This window comes from Schistocerca serialis, chromosome 4 (assembly GCF_023864345.2).
Source record: "Schistocerca serialis cubense isolate TAMUIC-IGC-003099 chromosome 4, iqSchSeri2.2, whole genome shotgun sequence".
Classification (NCBI taxonomy): Eukaryota; Metazoa; Arthropoda; class Insecta; order Orthoptera; family Acrididae; genus Schistocerca; species Schistocerca serialis.
In genome coordinates, this window is record NC_064641.1 from 660,200,959 (window position 1) to 660,219,587 (window position 18,629).

The following is an 18,629-nucleotide window of genomic DNA, read 5'->3' on the forward strand; positions in this document are numbered from 1 at the left end:
CTGTGCTGTTTAGGATATTAAGGGTGAAAGAGATTCTCTGAACTATGAGGTAATAAGTCTTTTGTGAGTGACTAAGGTTGCTTGCATTTTAGATGAGTTAAGCTTCAAACTTATGCTCTACATCCACTCAGATAAAGCAAGTAAATCAGCATTTACATGTTGGACGATTGTACACATGTTTGTTGGACTTGCACTTAGATATAACTGCAGGTAGTCAATGTATAAGATGATACAAGGGTGAGTCAAATGAAAACCTTAAATTTGTAATAACAAATCGAAATTTCACGTCGTTATCTTGTAAGTTGGTAAGCGCACTACAAACAGCGTGCAGAATGGCCTGTAGGTGGCAGTATAGTGCAGATGCACACATACCATCACAGTATCAATATAAAGATGGCCACCCCACTTACGACTGACACCAGGGAAGAACAGCATTCTGTTATTCGGTTTTTGCATAGTGAAGGTGTGAAACCTATTGAAAGTCATCGACGAATGAAGGTTCAGTATGGTGATGATTGTTTGTCACAGCAGAAAGTCTACGAATGGAGTAGGAAGTTTGCAAATGGTGTGACTTCAGTGGAAGATGCTCCTTCTCCAGGTCAGGCACAACGAGCTGTGACTCCACAGAACATTGCAGCAGTTGAAGGCATAGTTGAGGTAAACCGCCAAGTGACACTGAATAACATTGCAGCATGTTTACAGATTAGTCATGGGTGGGTCGGCACACCACATTGTGCATGATGTGCTCTAGTTTCACAAAGTGTCTGTAAGATGGGTGCCATGGCAGCTGCTTCCTGAAATGAGAGAACGACGTGTTGATGCTTGTGAAGAGCTTCTTCGGCACTTTGATTGAGAAGGTGATGGCTTCCTTGCAAGAATCGTTACTGGGGACAAAACCTGGGTTCACTTCCACCAACCGCTTCCTCATCCACCATACTCACCAGACCTTGCCCCAAGTGATTTCTATATGTTTGGACCACTCAAAGACGCAATGGGAGGAAAGAAGTTTCGTTCTGATGAAGAGGTACACCACGCAGTGCATGAGTGGTTGTGCGGACTACCAAAAGAATTTTTTTCTAAAGGAATTTATGCACTTTGTAAGCGCTGGAGGACTTGCATTGAGTGTGGGGGAGATTATGTTGAAAAGTGGTACAGCTTTGTACTACTTCTGCACAATAAATAATATTTAAAAACATATTTGCAGTGGGAGACAATAGTTGACACATTGATATTAACCTGCAAGGAGAACAGCTGACGCTGGTGAAGAAATTTAAATACCTAAGCTCTTACATGCAAAGTGATGGAGGACTGGAGGCCGAAATACAGCACAGGATAAATAGTGGATGTATGAACTAGAGGAAACTGAGTGGAGTACTGTGTGATAAGAAGGTTAGCTGCAGAATGAGAGGAAAGCTTTACAAGTCTGTAGTGAGGCCTGAGATGCTGTATATTACAGAGTTGGTCAATTACAAAAGCCCAAGACAAAAAGATGGAAGTGGCAAAAATGAGAATGTTAAGGTGGATGAGTGGGGTGACATGAAAGGACAGACTAAGGAATGAGTACATCAGGGGAACAGTGAAAGTGGGGCCCATAGGAAAGAAGATCCAAGAAAGTAGGCTAAGATGGTATGGACATGTGCAGAGAAGAGGGGAGTACTACATGGGGAGAAGAGTTGAAGACCTAGAAACTGAAGGATCAAGGAGAAGTAGAAGACCAAAACTGACATGGAAAGACAAGGTAGCAGGGGACCTATGGGAGAAAGGATGGCTCAGAGAAGAAGCACTGGATAGTCACTTATGGAAGAGAAGGATCCAGCAAAGCAGTGCTGACCCCACATGACGTAGGAAAAGGCTGAGATGATGATGATGATGATGACAATAGTTGACACATCACCAACATGTAACGAGAAAAGTAGTGGGCCCTATACTGACCTCTGTGGCCAGTGACCCACTACAGTCTTTTATTTCCAATTATCATACCCTGTTGGTGGGATGTAAGATATGGTGGATCCATTGTAAAACACTTGAAGAAAGATTTTGACTTCTGATTTTAGCAAGTAGAATGTCAAAGTCAACAGTGTCGAAAGCTTTGCTGAAATCCAAAAAGTACATAATATCACCTGTTGTTTGTCCATAGCTTGTTAGTCACTTTTATAAGAGTGGTCATTGTGCTGCAATTTTGGTGGAAACCTGACCATTATTCATCTCAAAGGTTATTTGATGTTAAACAAATTATGGCATCCTCGACAATGCTGACAGACTGCAGATGGACCTGTATCAGAACGTTGTTTGTCAGATTCCTTCTTGGGTAATGGTTTTATGAGTTCCTGCTTTCAGGATGTTGGGAAGATGCTGGAGGCCAGAGAATTGAAAATGTTAAATTATTTTAGGTAGTTGAGGATCAATGAGAAATTGATCATTTGCACTTTTATATTATCATGTTCTGTGGCTGCCAAATGAATACACACAATAGACTCTGACAATGTTGGGGCTTACCAGCTCCAGAAAAATTTTTTCAAGGGTGCCAACCATTGATACTTCAATGGAGTCTATGGTTTGTGCCCTTATGCTTCATAAAAAAAAAATTCAGCGTGGCAAAGCAATTCTTTTAAATCCTCAACAGGAATTAGGGGTTTAGCTGCAGATTTAAGTTCACCTATTCCTAGAACTTGTAGATTTTTCGAGAGATGGAAGGTCTGTGAATGTCCTGTTTAAGGTGGTCTGTAAGCCATAGTTCAGGTTTCTCCTTACTCTTTTTAGAGGAATTTGTTTATCAAACAAAATTGTTAAAGCTCTCGGTGAAATTAGATACTTCATTATTTACATCGAAGTTATTTTCTGCTGTTGTCCACCATGAAATACTGTAAGCATCAAGACATATTCATCCACTTAAAATCTCTTAAAGTCATCACTTGCAGTTTTTTCTTTGGGCATTGCAATGAGTATGTCATGAATATTACATCATGAGCCGACAGACCAGGTGTGGAGATGTGATCTGTGTGAATTACTCTATTTGGAGATTTGCTTGCGAAAATATTGATAAACGTATGAGAGTCAGCTGTATGGTAACTGGGCCATAGTGGAATCAATGTAAGGTTTGAGCAGTCAAGTTCATGCATAATTTTGCTATGGAAGGACTATTGTTTAGAAAATTTATGTTCTTGTCTCTGGCTACAATTATGTGTTCATAGAAAGATTCAAGATTGGAGAATGCAGATTCAAAGCTAAAGAGCTGTCTACCTTTAAATGGGTTGTATATTACACAATGAGACACTTACTGTTGAGAGGTTTCACTTCCATGAAGATGTATTTGGCCTCTTCGTCTGCATTTTTAGACAGAAGCTTGACTTTTGGGAACAAATTTGTGTGTATATATGCTGCCACCCCCTTTGCCTCCCTCTTGGCTGTTAAATCTGCCATGTCTCTGACCCTAAGTGCATTGTATCCCTTAGAGTAGTATTTTACTCACGTTAGTTGGAAGTGTTGGTAAGACAGCTTTTTTTTATGATTACCTCAAGTCAACAAGCAACTTCATCCCCTATCGTCTGCCTCTCCCTTTGCCTGTGATACATGTTAGGTTGGAAGGTAACAGTTTGGTATGAGTTAGCAAATCTAATGAATGTGATACTAAAAAACCTGGTTCTGGTGACAGACTGATCTGTAGCTTAGTCCATTTCAAAAAATCGCCAGTAACACCATTTTATAGTCGCTATACTGTTTACAATGTTTGTCATGTTTCCTATGTCACTGTTCAAAATTGACAAAAAGTATGGAACATTCCTATATATCCCAGGCAGCTATATGATTAAGTTCTTCCTTATTGATCATAATTGTACTCTGAATATTCGCTAGTTTTTGAAGATAACCTTTACCAGTGAGGTGGTACTTGCCAGCCTATATTAAATAACTAAAGTATACATTTTCCTCAGGTTGGTGCTGGCAAACCTATAGGAATAACTAAAGGATGTATTTTTTGAAAAGTTTGAATTAAGTGTTACTTGCCAGTCTAATTTAAAGAACTGAAACAAAGCTGTTCTCAACTAAGTGTAGCTGGAACAGTTGCAGGGTATTTTGGCTGTTTTTAATTAAGTGTTACATGCCAGCCTGTTTTAAATAACTAAAAGCATAATTGTTTTCTGAAGTGTTGCTGGCAAACCTGTTTGAATAACTGAAAGGTCTGCTCTAATGGGATGTTACGTATTGAGTTGTTGAATAATTAGAGACTAATGTTTTTTTAACTCAATGTTAGTTGTCAACTTATTTCAATAACTGCAGGATTGATGTTTCTTAATAATCACTGTTGTCATTGGAACACTGGTCATTTATTTAAGTTCATTCTTCCTTACACTGGGCGGCAAGTCCATGTCGAATTGAATTTCATGCTCTTGGATAATGGTCATGTTAAATTTTATTTAAGTTTTCAGTAAATGTGGTTATGCAAAATGTGAAATTCTTCATCTCTTCTCAATTGCTCCACGCTTTATCCTAATGGTCCAGTAACCTGCTACTGTGAGAAAATTTTGTACCAGAACAATGACAACAGGTAGATGCTAAAGCTTCCAAAAGATTTACTGTTGTGAGTATGGAAAAGACAGATTTCAAAATAGATGATCCTCTGAAACAGAACACAGGGAAAGGTCTACACAGCATGTAGTGGATGCTTTTCAAGAAAGGAAAACCGACAAAACTGTTTAATAAGAAGTCACTGAACATAATACTGTATTTTAGAGAATAATCCTGAGATCACTCGGGAGCAAATTTTAAACTGCAAACCTGTCTTTATTGTATTTAACCTTTGCACTGCTGGTAATTATAACTAGAAAAGATTATAATGTTATTTTAATAAAGCAGTCAAATTTTAAATTTTTATCAGGGTGTGAACCACACAAGGGATTAATATATTAAATGAAATGAGCAGTGTGAAAAGCCGCTGATCAGAATGTTCCTTGCTATGGAAGGGAGTGGGGGCAGAAGGATGGAGCAGAATATGCTAAGTATATCCTTTTAAGAAGGCAGAAGTTAACCAGATTGGGTGGAACATAGTATGGACCACACAGCTGGATGTCTACTCTGCTAAGGAAGGTTGTAGAGAACAGCTGATTGGCACACTCACAGTCTTCTCCAAGAATTTATCCCAACTCATAACATTTGTGCCTACAATAACACGAGTGTTGATTTTTGGGCAAAGACAACTGTCATTTGCAACCATTGCACAGAGGCAGCATAACACCAGCGTCTTGAAAAACTTCCCCTATAAAACCAAATTCTTCTGGGAGTATGTTTCTAAATGTCCACAGCTTTCATTCATTATTTCATTTCACTATCTTATAGTGTTTGATAATTATGAGTAACTTCACATAAAAAGCATGGGGTATATCCCCCAAACCCATCATTAACATCACAGATTCCACTCCCTTTTAAACTTTCTTCCCTCAAGCTTAGTTGGGAACACCTAGAGAGTAAGGACGGAGCTGTTGAAGGTGCCTCTCTAAATTCAATAACTGCAAAGATGTTAAACAGAAAGTGGACGAAATGTTTCTGTAGAACTGTAACTATATAGTACAGTAAGAGACCCTGTCCACACTCCCTTCTGTTCTTTTTAATTAACTAACACTAACTTTAACTGATAAAGTACTGCTGGAACATATGATCTTTTGCATTATTTTCTTCTCTAGCTTAAGTATTAGTTACTGAAGCATTTAATGTCTCTCATTATAGGTTGTAACTGAGCCGCCAACTTCATTAACGATCTGTCACCTTGGTGGTGTTCATGAGAACTTTTAACACGTTAACAGAATCTTCTGTCGGTTCTTGGTAGAACAACATTATAATAAATGAAACGGACCAGTTTGCTTTTGTTCTACAATATTACTTAAATTGTGAACTGGTTTTTGGCTTACATCTACATCCACATCCATACTCCGCAAGCCACCTGACGGTGTGTGGCGGAGGGTACCTTGAGTACCTATATCGGCTCTCCCTTCTATTCCAGTCTCGTATTGTTCGTGGAAAGAAGGATTGTTGGTATGTTTCTGTGTGGGCTCTAATCTCTCTGATTTTATCCTCATGGCCTCTTCACGAGATATACGTAGGAGGGAGCAATATACTGCTGGACTCTTCGGTGAAGGTATGTTCTCGAAACTTTAACAAAAGCCCGTACCGAGCTACTGAGCGTCTCTCCTGCAGAGTCTTCCACTGGAGTTTATCTATCAGCTTCGTAACGCTTTCGCGATTACTAAATGATCCTGTAACGAAGCGTGCTGCTCTCCGTTGGATCTTCTCTATCTCTTCTATCAACCCTATCTGGTACGGATCCCACACTGCTGAGCAGTATTAAAGCAGTGGGCGAACAAGTGTACTGTAACCTACTTCCTTTGTTTTCGTTAGGATTCTTCCAATGAATCTCAGTCTGGCATCTGCTTTACCGACGATTAATTTTATATGATCATTCCATTTTAAATCACTCCTAATGCGTACTCCCAGATAGTTTATGGAATTAACTGCTTCCAGTTGCTGACCTGCTATTCTGTAGCTAAATGATAAGGGATCTATCTTTCTGTGTATTCGCAGCACATAACACTTGTCTACATTGAGATTCAATTGCCATTCCCTGCACCACGTGTCAATTCGCTGCAGATCCTCTTGCATTTCAGTACAATTTTCCATTGTTACAAACTCTCGATACACCACAGCATCATCTGCAAAAAGCCTCAGTGAACTTCCGATGTCATCCACAAGGTCATTTATGTATATTGTGAATAGCAACGGTCCTATGACACTCCCCTGTAGCACACCTGAAATCACTCTCACTTCGGAAGACTTCTCTCCATTGAGAATGACATGCTGTGTCCTGTTATCTAGGAACTCTTCAATCCAATCACACAATTGGTCTGATAGTCCATATGCTCTTACTTTGTTCATTAAACAACTGTGGGGAACTGTATCGAACACCTTGCAGAAGTCAAGAAACATGGCATCTACCTGTGAACCTGTGTCTATGGCCCTCTGAGTCTCATGGATGAATAGCGCGAGCTGGGTTTCACAGGACCATCTTTTTCGAAACCCATGCTGATTCCTACAGAGTAGATTTCTAGTCTCCAGAAAAGTCATTATACTCGAACATAATACGTGTTCCAAAATTCTACAACTGATCGACGTTAGAGATATAGGTCTACAGTTTTGCACATCTGTTCGACGTCCCTTCTTGAAAACGGTTATGACCTGTGCCCTTTTCCAATCCTTTGGAACGCTACACTCTTCTAGAGACCTACGGTACACCGCTGCAAGAAGGGGGCAAGTTCCTTCGCGTACTCTGTGAAAAATCGAACTGGTATCCCATCAGGTCCAGCGGCCTTTCCTCTTTTGAGCGATTTTAATTGTTTCTCTATCCCTCTGTCGTCTATTTCGATATCTACCATTTTGTAATCTGTACGACAATCTAGAGAAGGAACTACAGTGCATTCTTCCTCTGTGAAACATCTTTGGAAAAAGACATTTAGTATTTCGGCCTTTAGTCTGTCATCCTCTGTTTCAGTACCCTTTTTGGTCACAGAGTGTCTGGACATTTTGTTTTGATCCACCTACTGCTTTGACATACGACCAAAATTTCTTAGGATTTTCTGCCAAGTCAGTACATAGAACTTTACTTTCGAATTCATTGAACGCCTCTCGCATAGCCCTCATCACACTACATTTCGCTTCGCGTAATTTTTGTTTGTCTGCAAGGCTTTGGCTATGTTTATGTTTGCTGTGAAGTTCCCTTTGCTTCCGCAGCAGTTTTCTAACTCGGTTGTTGTACCACGGTGGCTCTTTTCCATCTCTTATTATCTTGCTTGGCACATACTCATCTAACACATATTGTACGATGGTTTTGAACTTTGTCCACTGATCCCCAACACTATCTGTACTTGAGAGACAACTTTTGTGTTGAGCCGTCAGGTACTCTGTAATCTGCTTTTTGTCACTTTTGCTAAACAGAAACAGCTTCCTACCTTTTTTAATATTTCTATTTACGGCTGAAATCATCGATGCAGTAATCGCTTTATGATCGCTGATTCCCTGTTCTGCGTTAACTGCTTCAAATAGTTCGGGTCTGTTTGTCACCAGAAGGTCTAATATGTTATCGCCACGAGTCGGTTCTCTGTTTAACTGCTCAAGGTAGTTTTCAGATAAAGCACTTATTAAAATTTCACTGGATTCTTTGTCCCTGCCACCCAGTCTACATCCGGCAAATTAAAATCTCCACCCAGAACTATAACATGGTGGTGAAATCTACTCTAAATATTTTCCAAATTATCCTTCAGGTGCTCAGCCACAGCAGCTGCTGAGCCAGGGGGCCTATAAAGACATCCAATTACCATGTATGAGCCTGCTTTAACCGTGACCTTCACCCAAATTATTTCACATTTTGGATCTCTGTCAATTTCCTTCAATACTATTGCACTTCTTATCGCTATAAACACGCCTCCCCCTTCACTGTCCAGCCTGTCTCTGCAGTATACATTCCAATCTGAGTTTAGGATTTCATTACTGTTTACGTCTGGTTTCAGCCAACTTTCTGTCCCTAGTACTATATGGGCATTGTGACCGTTTATTAATGAGAGCAGTTCTGGGACCTTTCTATAGATGCTCCTGCAGTTTACTATTAGCACATTAATATTGTTATTCCCTGTTGCATTTTGCCTACTCCTACATTGCCGCATCTCAGGAGGCGTCTTGTCGGGCCTAGGGAGGGAATTCTCTAACCTAAAAAACCCACATGTACTCCCCTACCCTTGTAGCCGCTTCCGGCATTTAGTGCATGCCTGACCTATTCAGGGGGACCCTACATTTCTCCACCCGATAGCGGAGGTTGAGAAATTTGCACCCCAGATCTCCGCAGAATCGTCTGAGCCTCTGGTTTAAGCCTTCTACTCAGCACCATACCAGAGGACCGCGATCGGTTCTGGGAACGATACTACAAATAGTTAGCTCAGATTCCACACCGCGAGCGAGGCTTTCCGCCTTCACCAATTCCGCCAACCACCTGTACGAACTGAGGATGACCTCTGAACCCAGACGGCAGCAGTAACTGGTGCCGACATGAGCAACAATTTGCAGTCGGGTGCACCCAGTGCTCTCTATCGCCGCCAGCAGGGCCTCCTCCACATCTCGGGTGAGACCGCCCCGGCAAGCAGACAGAGTGAACACTGGCCTTCTTTCCCGACCTTTCCGCTACTTCCCTAAGGGGCTCCATCACCCGCCTAACATTGGAGCTCCCAATAACTAATAAACCCCTCCCCCTGTGCAGGGGCCACCTTCTGACATTTACTGAGTATTATCGCCAAAGACACTGCACTGCAAATCACATACTGGTTCGTTATCACAGGGCAATTTGTCTATCTGGTATGCTGTGTTTTTTTAATAATAATAAAAAGAAAACACTTTTTTGGTGTTGTATACATAACATTTTTTATTGTATGCATTTTGCATCAGGTGTATGGTCCAACCTTTTGTTGGTGTATGCTGTGTGTAAGTTGTAAATTGGCCATTTGTAAGTATAGGTGTTTACAAGGCATGTTCAGAAAGTAAGTGTCCTATGACCATAATGGGCTAAGGGGATCTCCTGATCAGAGTGAGCATCGCAGGAACACTGTAGTATGTAAACTCACATTGTAATGTCCAGTTGTGTAAAAGATGTTGGTAAGAAATCCCTCCAAGTGTGAGAAATGTGCTGTGACCTGCTTCCTTCTTGTGGAAGGAGTAAAACCTACTGAAATTTTTTCACTAATCAAAATAATTTACAACAAAGGTGGTACAAACAATGAGTGTGTTTAAGTTGTGTACGGAGTTTCCTGGAAGCAGAACAAATGTTCATGAACTGAGGAGTGGAAGACCTATTTTGACTGACAAGTTGGTGTGCGGGGAGGGGGGGAGGAAACTCTTCACGAAGACTGCCAATTGACAGTGGATGAAATTTCTATGATTTTCCATGACTTTCTAGAAATCTGTTAAACAAGACACTCACAGAAATGCGATACCAGAAACTGTGCACAAGATGAGTACCAAAACAGCTGACAGAGCAGCACAAGAAAAATAAGCTCAATAGCACTTGCAAGATTCTTTAGCAACTTGAATTGGAAGGCAATGATTTTCTGAGCTCTACTGTGACTGGAGATGAAACGGGGGCAGCTCGTTACACGCCTGAGACAAAAAGAGAGTCGTCAGTAGCATCACACTGATTTCTTATATGAAAAAACACTACAATTTCAGGTGAAAAAAATCTTAGTCTTAGTGTTTTGGGACTGAAAAGGCATCATCTTGATTGAATTTCTACCTCAGGGGGATGCCAGCAATGCTGCATTCAAAACAAAGGGACGGGAATGGTGACAAGAGACGTGTGCTTGGTGTGTGACAATGGGGGTCCTCACACAACCTTAGCCACCAATGTGCTCTTGAACTCATTTGGTTGGGATGTTTTGAACCCCCATATTTCCTGGACTTGATGCCTTCAGACTATCATATTTTCACTTCCCTGAAGGCATGCATGAATGGAATTAAATTTTCAACCAAGAAGCAGATGCAGAGAGGTTCTGAAGTGGTGGAGGGGGGGGGGGGCATCTGAAGGGAAAGTTCTTTCAGGAGGGTGCCACAGTTCACCACATGCATTGAATGAGAAGACAATTATGTGGAAAAAGTTTTCAACAAGTATATCAACAGTATCCTGTGTTTTTTTTTTTTTCGAATACATCTTGTCTAAAAAAAATATAAAATCTAGTACATCTACTTTCTGAACATTAATAGATGGTGTTGCAACACCAAGTAGGAGTTATGCAGCCTAAACGAAAGTTGGTAGCCATGTTTCTACATATGAAAGATGACATTTATTCAAATTTCACGTCAGTCACGTAAGAATAGCGCTAGTACTGACACTATGAAAATGCATATTAAGTTTACTGTAATTACAAGCTGTGAAGGTCGTGATTGTTAGTTACCTTTGAGATTGGACATGGTGAGTTGATGTTAGTCAAGAATGCCTTTAAGGCAACTAAGAATCCATTATCAACACCTTACTGACTTCGAACAAGGTCATGTAGTAAGGCTACGAGAAGCTGGATATTTCTTCTGCAATAATGCAGAAAAACTTTGCAGGAGTGTAGCCACTATACATTAGAGGTGACAGTGGTGACCATGAGAATGTACGGCTGCAAGAAGGCAGGCTCTGGACGACCACGTAGCACTACTGAGATGGTCACGTGTTGATTTGGAGAAGGCCAGTTGAGGGCTTGCAATAATCTGTCTGTGTTAGTCAGATCTGGAGTTATGATATGGGATGCAATTTTCTGCGACAGCAGCAGCTCTCTCAGGGTTATCCCATGCATCCAGTCTGCAAATTTGTACATCAGCCTGCTGATTTGAACAGTACTCCATGGGGTGTTTTCCAACAGGATAATGCTTGCCCACATACCACTGTTATAACCCCACATGTGCTATGTAGTGTCAACATGTTGCCGTGGCCTGTTTGATCACCAGCTCTGTCTCCAATTGAGCACATATGGGAGGTCATTGAATGACAACTCCAGTGTCATCCACAACCAGCATTAACCATCCTTATATTGACTGGCCAAGTGCAACAGGTATGTAACTCCAGAGAGAGAGAGAGAGAGAGAGAGAGAGAGAGAGAGAGAGAGAGAGAGGGGGGGGGGGGCAGGCTACTTTTGTGTTAAATTTCTGATGCCGTTGGACTTTCACTTTTCTAGACAAAGGAACTTCTTGTCTCCACTATTTATGTTATCTGATATTAGCTGCCAGCTGGAAGAAACATTTTTTCTATACAGTAATACATGAAGTAGGCAAATAATTAATCCAAAATATTAATTTTAATTTTTTATTTAAAAATGAAGCTTCATTCATTCATCACAACAAATGAGATATACAGATATATTGGACAAATGTATGTTATTTACATCAGGCATCTGTCAGTATTCTTTTTTATACATCATGATAGATTTATCAACACATTACGGCTCACAGGATCTTTGTGTTCTATTTTGGGACTACAGCACACCATGGTAATAGTGGACACCAGGTCACTGCCCAGACGTAATGGAGAAATGCTATTACTAGACACTTCAGTTTATCTTCTGGTTTTGATATTCTTGTGAAATGATAAACAAATAATTTTACTGAAATCACTCTCAGAACAGTCAGTATCCCTCCTCCTGTCTTTTATGTTTTATTCTACAAGAATTTTAGTTTCACATAACAAATTTGCATGGAATGGTTAGAGTAGTCAATTGATTCACCTTTTCTATGAACTTTAAAACCCAGCTGGAAATTACTACTACTCTGATAATGTAGCTGTTAAGATTGACAGGCAGAAAAGTGAGCTGGATACAATCTTAGAAATAAATATTTAATGTAGTTTGTAATGAGTTCGAATTGTGTATGAATAGCAATTAAAAGTAATAAAATGCAACTTAAAAGAATCATTTTCTTTTTAATATTTAAAGAAATGGCAGTGTACAATCATAAAGCATGTTTCATAGTACAAAACAAAAAGAAAAATGTTTGTGCTATGTCATTAACAGCTAAAAAATCATATTACTTTTACATTACTAAAACAGCAGTAGTACTTTTATCTGCACTATTGCAGCCATGACGACTCTGTTGGCATATTACATAAGAATAATTGTATCCTAATTCAATATCTGCAAATGTTTTTACCAGTTAAACTATCTTCATTCCTTGGATGGCATTCTCCAGCGACTGAAAAAAGTAATAATCAGTTGACATTTCCCCTCAGCATATAACTGAAGAACTGTATTAAGGAAGACATGCTGAACATATTTTATATAGTATCATAATTTCTTCACATGCACACACCAAATGCATCAGTTCCCGCAGATTATGGGGGCAGCAAAGCGGGGTGGGGGAAGGTGAAGCATCAGGGATGTGTGTGAAGGGAATGAACACAGCAATGAACCAGTACCACAATGAGTAAGAAAAGAAAGTACATGAATTCACATAGTACAATAATTTAATGTGAAGAAGACAAAACATGCATGCTTCACGAAGACAACAAGACACATCACATAAAATTACTTTTGTGTCACAGAACTTACTATGGTACAGAACAAGCTAAAGCTCCCATTTGGCAAAAACTTGCATGGGTTTAAATACCTGTAAATCCCAGATAACAAGCTGACCATCTAGTCCACTTGTGCTGACTTTTGTGGCAGCACCCTTCTCTCCAGTGTAAAGGCACAAACATGTTATTGCATTCTGATGAACCGTTTCAAGAGTAGTATCATTTGCCTCTACTCGGGCCTGCCGATCTAGAGACTGAAATTTCTTCATTGCACTGCAAAAGTGAAAGTGTTAATTTAGTAACTAAGTATTATGGTGCTTGATTATGTATAATCATAATCAAACAAGTGACAAGGAAATATTTTACAGAAACAGTGCTCATAGTGAAACTCAATACATTATGTACAACTGACGTCTTAACTGAAGCTCTCAATATGATTCAAAATTTTCAAAATTCTAGCATTTGTAGACTTAGAGAAAGCTTTTGACAACGTTAACTGGAATACTCTCTTTCAAATTCTGAAGGTGGCAGGGGTAAAATACAGGGAGCGAAAGGCTATTTACAATTTGTACAGAAACCAGATGGCAGTTATAAGAGTCGAGGGGCATGAAAGGGAAGCAGTGGTTGGGAAAGGTGTGAGACAGGGTTGTAGCCTCTCCCCGATGTTATTCAATCTGTACATTGAGCAAGCAGTAAAGGAAACAAAAGAAAAATTCGGAGTAGGTATTAAAACTCATGGAGAAGAAGTAAAAACTTTGAGGTTCGCCCATGACATTGTAATTCTGTCAGAGACAGCAAAGGACTTGGAAGAGCAGTTGAACGGAATGGACAGTGTCTTGAAAGGAGGATATAAGATGAACATCAACAAAAGCAAAACGAGGATAATGGAATGTAGTCAAATTAAATCGGGTGATGCTGAGGGGATTAGATTAGGAAATGAGACACTTAAAGTAGTAAAGGAGTTTTGCTATTTGGGGAGCAAAATAACTGATGATGGTCGAAGTAGAGAGGATATAAAATGTAGACTGGCAATGGCAAGGAAATCGTTTCTGAAGAAGAGAAATTTGTTAACATCGAGTATAGATTTAAGTGTCAGGAAGTCGTTTCTGAAATATTTGTATGGAGTGTAGCCATGTATGGACGATAACCAGTTTGGACAAGAAGAGAATAGAAGCTTTCAAAATGTGGTGCTACAGAAGAATGCTGAAGATAAGGTGGGTAGATCACATAACTAATGAGGAGGTATTGAATAGGATTGGGGAGAAGAGAAGTTTGTGGCACAACTTGACTAGAAGAAGGGATCGGTTGGTAGGACATGTTTTGAGGCATCAAGGGATCACAAATTTAGCATTGGAGGGCAGCGTGGAGGGTAAAAATCGTAGGGGGAGACCAAGAGATCAATACACTAAGCAGATTCAGAAGGATGTAGGTTGCAGTAGGTACTGGGAGATGAAGAAGCTTGCACAGGATAGAGTAGCATGGAGATCTGCATCAAACCAGTCTCAGGACTGAAGACCACAACAACAACATGTTAATCAGAGCAAAATACACTCAAGTTAACAATATGCCTTACAGCAGACAAACACAAAGATAAAGTGGATAGCAGATCAAGATTAGCACGGAAGATAGGGCCTCATCAAAAGATTACTTACTAAGAAAACTGTAGGGGTAATATAAATTGCTACCACCGGTGCGCACATACGAACAATCTGCTATCGCTCTCAGAGTAATATAACTCCATCCTCAGATGCCCACATGACTGTGCAGTCAATAGACCACAAAATACAGTGAAAAAATTAAATAGCATACACATAGAAGATATATTATGTGGGCTGAGTGAATATAAAATGACTTACCAAGAAATATGTTTATAGTGAGATACACACACCTGTCTGACAAGCTGAAAGTGTTATGAAGTTTGTAAGTCAAGAAGTCACTCACAATATGTTGAGATAAATAATAATACAGGCAAATGACCTCTTAACTTAAGGGCAGGTTTACTATATTTTGGTTCAAACAACAGATTTTTTAAAAATTGCATTTTTGGATCCATAAAAGTGTTTAGAATCCACCCCTGAAACGGTTTTTCCGAATACGGAACAGAAATGTTTGTTATTCGTGGTTGAACAAAAAAATACACCTGCCTGAAATCGGCCTTTTACACTTTTTTTCTTTCGGAGGATGAGTTATTGTACCGGTGCTTGAGAGGAAACACACAAAATTCAAATGAAAGTTTGAACGCATGTGTTCGGATGTTAGCCCCCAAGCATTTGCATTCTGGTGCAAAGACTGTGGAGATTGTGACTAGCATGGCAGTGAGCAGCTTCAACGAAGGGTATTCAGCAATTCTGAAGACCATGACAACGATGGACGTCACCCTGGGACTCTATTCGACGCAGTTCACCAAGCATTCGGATGAGCACTGGATTCAAGTGGCCGAAAACCGCTGTCACCAGCCATATGAGCAGCTCTGGAGCAGCGCAGGATGGACCAGAACGCCCTCTATGAGGAAGAGGAAGGACTAGTTTATGGACCCAGAATAGCAGATTGAATGTAAGTTGCATAATATTGCATTTATATGTAGTCAAAATTTCAAATGCAATTTTCTCGAAATGACTTTTTTTTTTATCGCGCGTTATGGTAATTTCAAATCTACTGAAGCGATTGGCATGATTCTTTGTTTCCGACGAAGCTAACTAAATTGTCTAAGAGTTGCATCACTTTTATTCCGTTCCATCAAATATAAACATTTTTATTTGGCCAACAAAGTTGAAAAATCGATGAAAAAAATCGTAGTTTTTTTAAATAGGCCGCCATTTTGTTTCCTATGGTCCAAATAACTTAAGTGAGGTAAAACTGCTAAAGAATCTTATATACTTAGCTAACGTCAACTCAATTATGATTCCAGACGAGCCAGCTGACCTGTGACATACCACGCATGGAGGTCTACATCAAAATTTTGTTTTGTCCCGACAGCACTTCTGCCTTTGCTCTTCGACATTTCCGGTCGAAAAAATTCCAGTTTGTAGAGGAAATATCAATAAATATTTTGACCAAATTTGACAATGATGTCTAGAACACACCCCGAGAAAAAAATTCTCAAAGAACATGCTTTTTTCGGGCCAAAGATAGTAAACCTCCCCTCAATTCCATCTGAAGAAATTTGCATACTTGATGAATTATCCTAGACAGACAACTTTCCAATTTTATATGAATAATATAGCTCTGCAACTGAACAACTGCTTGCAAAATGTGTGAAACACATTATGACTGTGAGGAAATGCAGCGACTAATGTGTTCTACCGTTCATTATCTGATTACACGTTACCATGCGTCAAGACGCATTATATCTTAACTTTGCCTAACAGTTTAAATATTTAGAAACAAAAATTTCTGTTAGTCATGTCTTCTTTTGGCACACTAATTTCCTTAAAACTTACACTTTATGGTGTTTATTTTGGACATGTGTTTCTAGCTTTCCTTCCACTTTAGTTCCTGTGATAAAAAGTAATAGTTTGCTTTCTGAACTGGCATCACACAGTGTTATGTTTCTGGTTGATTGGTGGGTTGAGGGACAAAAAGATAAGGTCACCAGTCTCTCAGTTAAGAGGTAGGTCATCTGGAATTTGTGACATCAGCCAGAAAGTTGATCAAATTATGAAATTGTCTAGGATTAGTAAAATTGAGGTATTGAAAAAGATATTGATGGTAGAGCTGAGAAATAATTTAAAGATACAAAAAAGTAAATAGGCTGGGCCCTTACACAGGTCTGAGAGCAAACAAGAACTCCTCTAGGACTCATCTCTGGTGAGAGACACCTCACCCGCATCTGCAACCGTCGCCCTCCCCCACCAACCTGATTAAGAGCTAACTCACTTCCGTAGGAATGAACACCTTTTAGCCAGAAGATTTGTAATAGTAAGGGCGGGAACACAAAATACATAACTAACATCACTTGGATCGACAGTAGTAAGATAAGCTGACAGAAATAACCACGTTACTAGGTGGATAGGGCCAGGAGAGGGGCTCCAAGGGCCTGCATGCAACAATGGCTGCCCTCCCACAGCTGTCCCACCCCCACTCTTAGTCCAAATGTTAATGATTGGGAACAGCATCCATTATCAGCCATCAGAAAAAGGTCCAAATGGACATGGTTTTGATGGCACCCTGGAACTGGCAAGAAGGCAGACCTACAAAATGGGAATTAGATCAAATGCAAACATCGCTGAGATACTGTGTGAGGGTGTCCACCGGTCCAACAGAGGTAACTAGCCCACTGATGGCCATGAGGAAGAGAGAGAAACTCAACACAGAGGCCTGTGGAACACAGTTCTACTGGACCTGTGGAGATGGCTGGGTAAGTATCAACTCTAACCCGAAACAACCGGTGGAATATAAACTGATAAATAAAAATCTGTAGGGAGCCCTAGTCACAAACAGTAAATAAAATGTAATTGTGCCAAGAGGTGTTGTATGTCTTATGAAGGTAAAAAAAACTGCAATGAGATGTTGGCATTCAGAAAAAGATTGTTGGATTGTTGCTTCCAACCTAACCAGATGGTCGATTGTGGGTGCATAATTATTGGGCTACCATCTTTGCAGAGCACACTGGTGAGGCTAATAGGCTGTAACATCCAGATGTTGAACCATCTGATTCTGAATCTAATCAAGGCCTGGGGCATGGGGGCGAAGGAGTTTCCGGTCAGTCAGTGAAAGATTCATTATACAATTTAGCACGACAGGAGGTAAAGGATAAGGAGATGTTTCCAACTTGTCTTTCATGCATTCAAAACATAGCCAGGTAAGAAGAGAACTCCAACACAGTCACAAACTGGTCACGAGGTGTTTAGCAAGAACAGAAGCATCGGTAGAAATACCACTATGAAAGAAGAGATCTGGAACAGTTGCTGATCTCTGGTTGCCCAGCAGACTGGGGATGAAGTGGCATACACTTCTGAGGATGAGATGTAGTGCTTCCAGCATTTCTTCTCACAGATTTAATTAGATGGTGAGCCTTTGCATGGAGTAACTTAAAAGTGATGAGGGTGGTCTGCAAAGGAGGCCACTTGAGTCATTGCAGAGCCCTTTGGTGATCCTGGATAGCTGTTGCAACAACTCTGGTCCACTATGGCATTGGACAGGGGCAGAGGGTGCCCTTAGAAAATGGGATAACAATTCCCGTGGCACAGGTGACTGTTTTGGAGATGTTTCCAACGACCTTACTGATGCAATCTGGGATGAGAACAGAAGAGGTATACAACTAACAAATGGCTCTTCAAAGAGTCCAACATCATAACAGGTCAGTCACATGGTGAGAAAGAAGAGACATAATCACCGGAAAGTGGTCAGTGTCATATGGATCATTGTATAGTGACCACTGCAGTGAAGTTATGAGTTTGACAGAAGACACTGCAAGGCCAATAGCTGAAAAGATGCCATGAGTGGCACAGGCCCCTACAAGACTATGTGGCACTACTTCTAAGGGGATGGTGTGCATTGAAATCCATAGGCAGCAGGAAGGGGATGAGGGTGTTTTTGGATTAGGGTGGCCATTTGAAAG

General features: G+C 40.3%; 1 protein-coding gene across 2 annotated transcripts in view; it reads right to left on the bottom strand.

Annotated features, from left to right (window-relative positions):
* Positions 1 to 11,852: 11,852 nt before the first annotated feature.
* The window catches only part of LOC126475524 (actin-related protein 2/3 complex subunit 1A-B), a 39,638-nt gene continuing 32,861 nt past the window's right edge, over positions 11,853 to 18,629 (bottom strand). For both annotated transcript variants that reach the window (XM_050103455.1, XM_050103457.1), the window contains exons 9-10: positions 13,162 to 13,342; positions 11,853 to 12,747 (exon numbers count right to left, since the gene is read on the bottom strand). In XM_050103455.1, the coding sequence (XP_049959412.1) occupies positions 12,709 to 12,747; positions 13,162 to 13,342 (220 nt within the window). In that variant the 3' untranslated portion in view covers positions 11,853 to 12,708. The remainder of the gene's footprint in view (positions 12,748 to 13,161; positions 13,343 to 18,629) is intronic.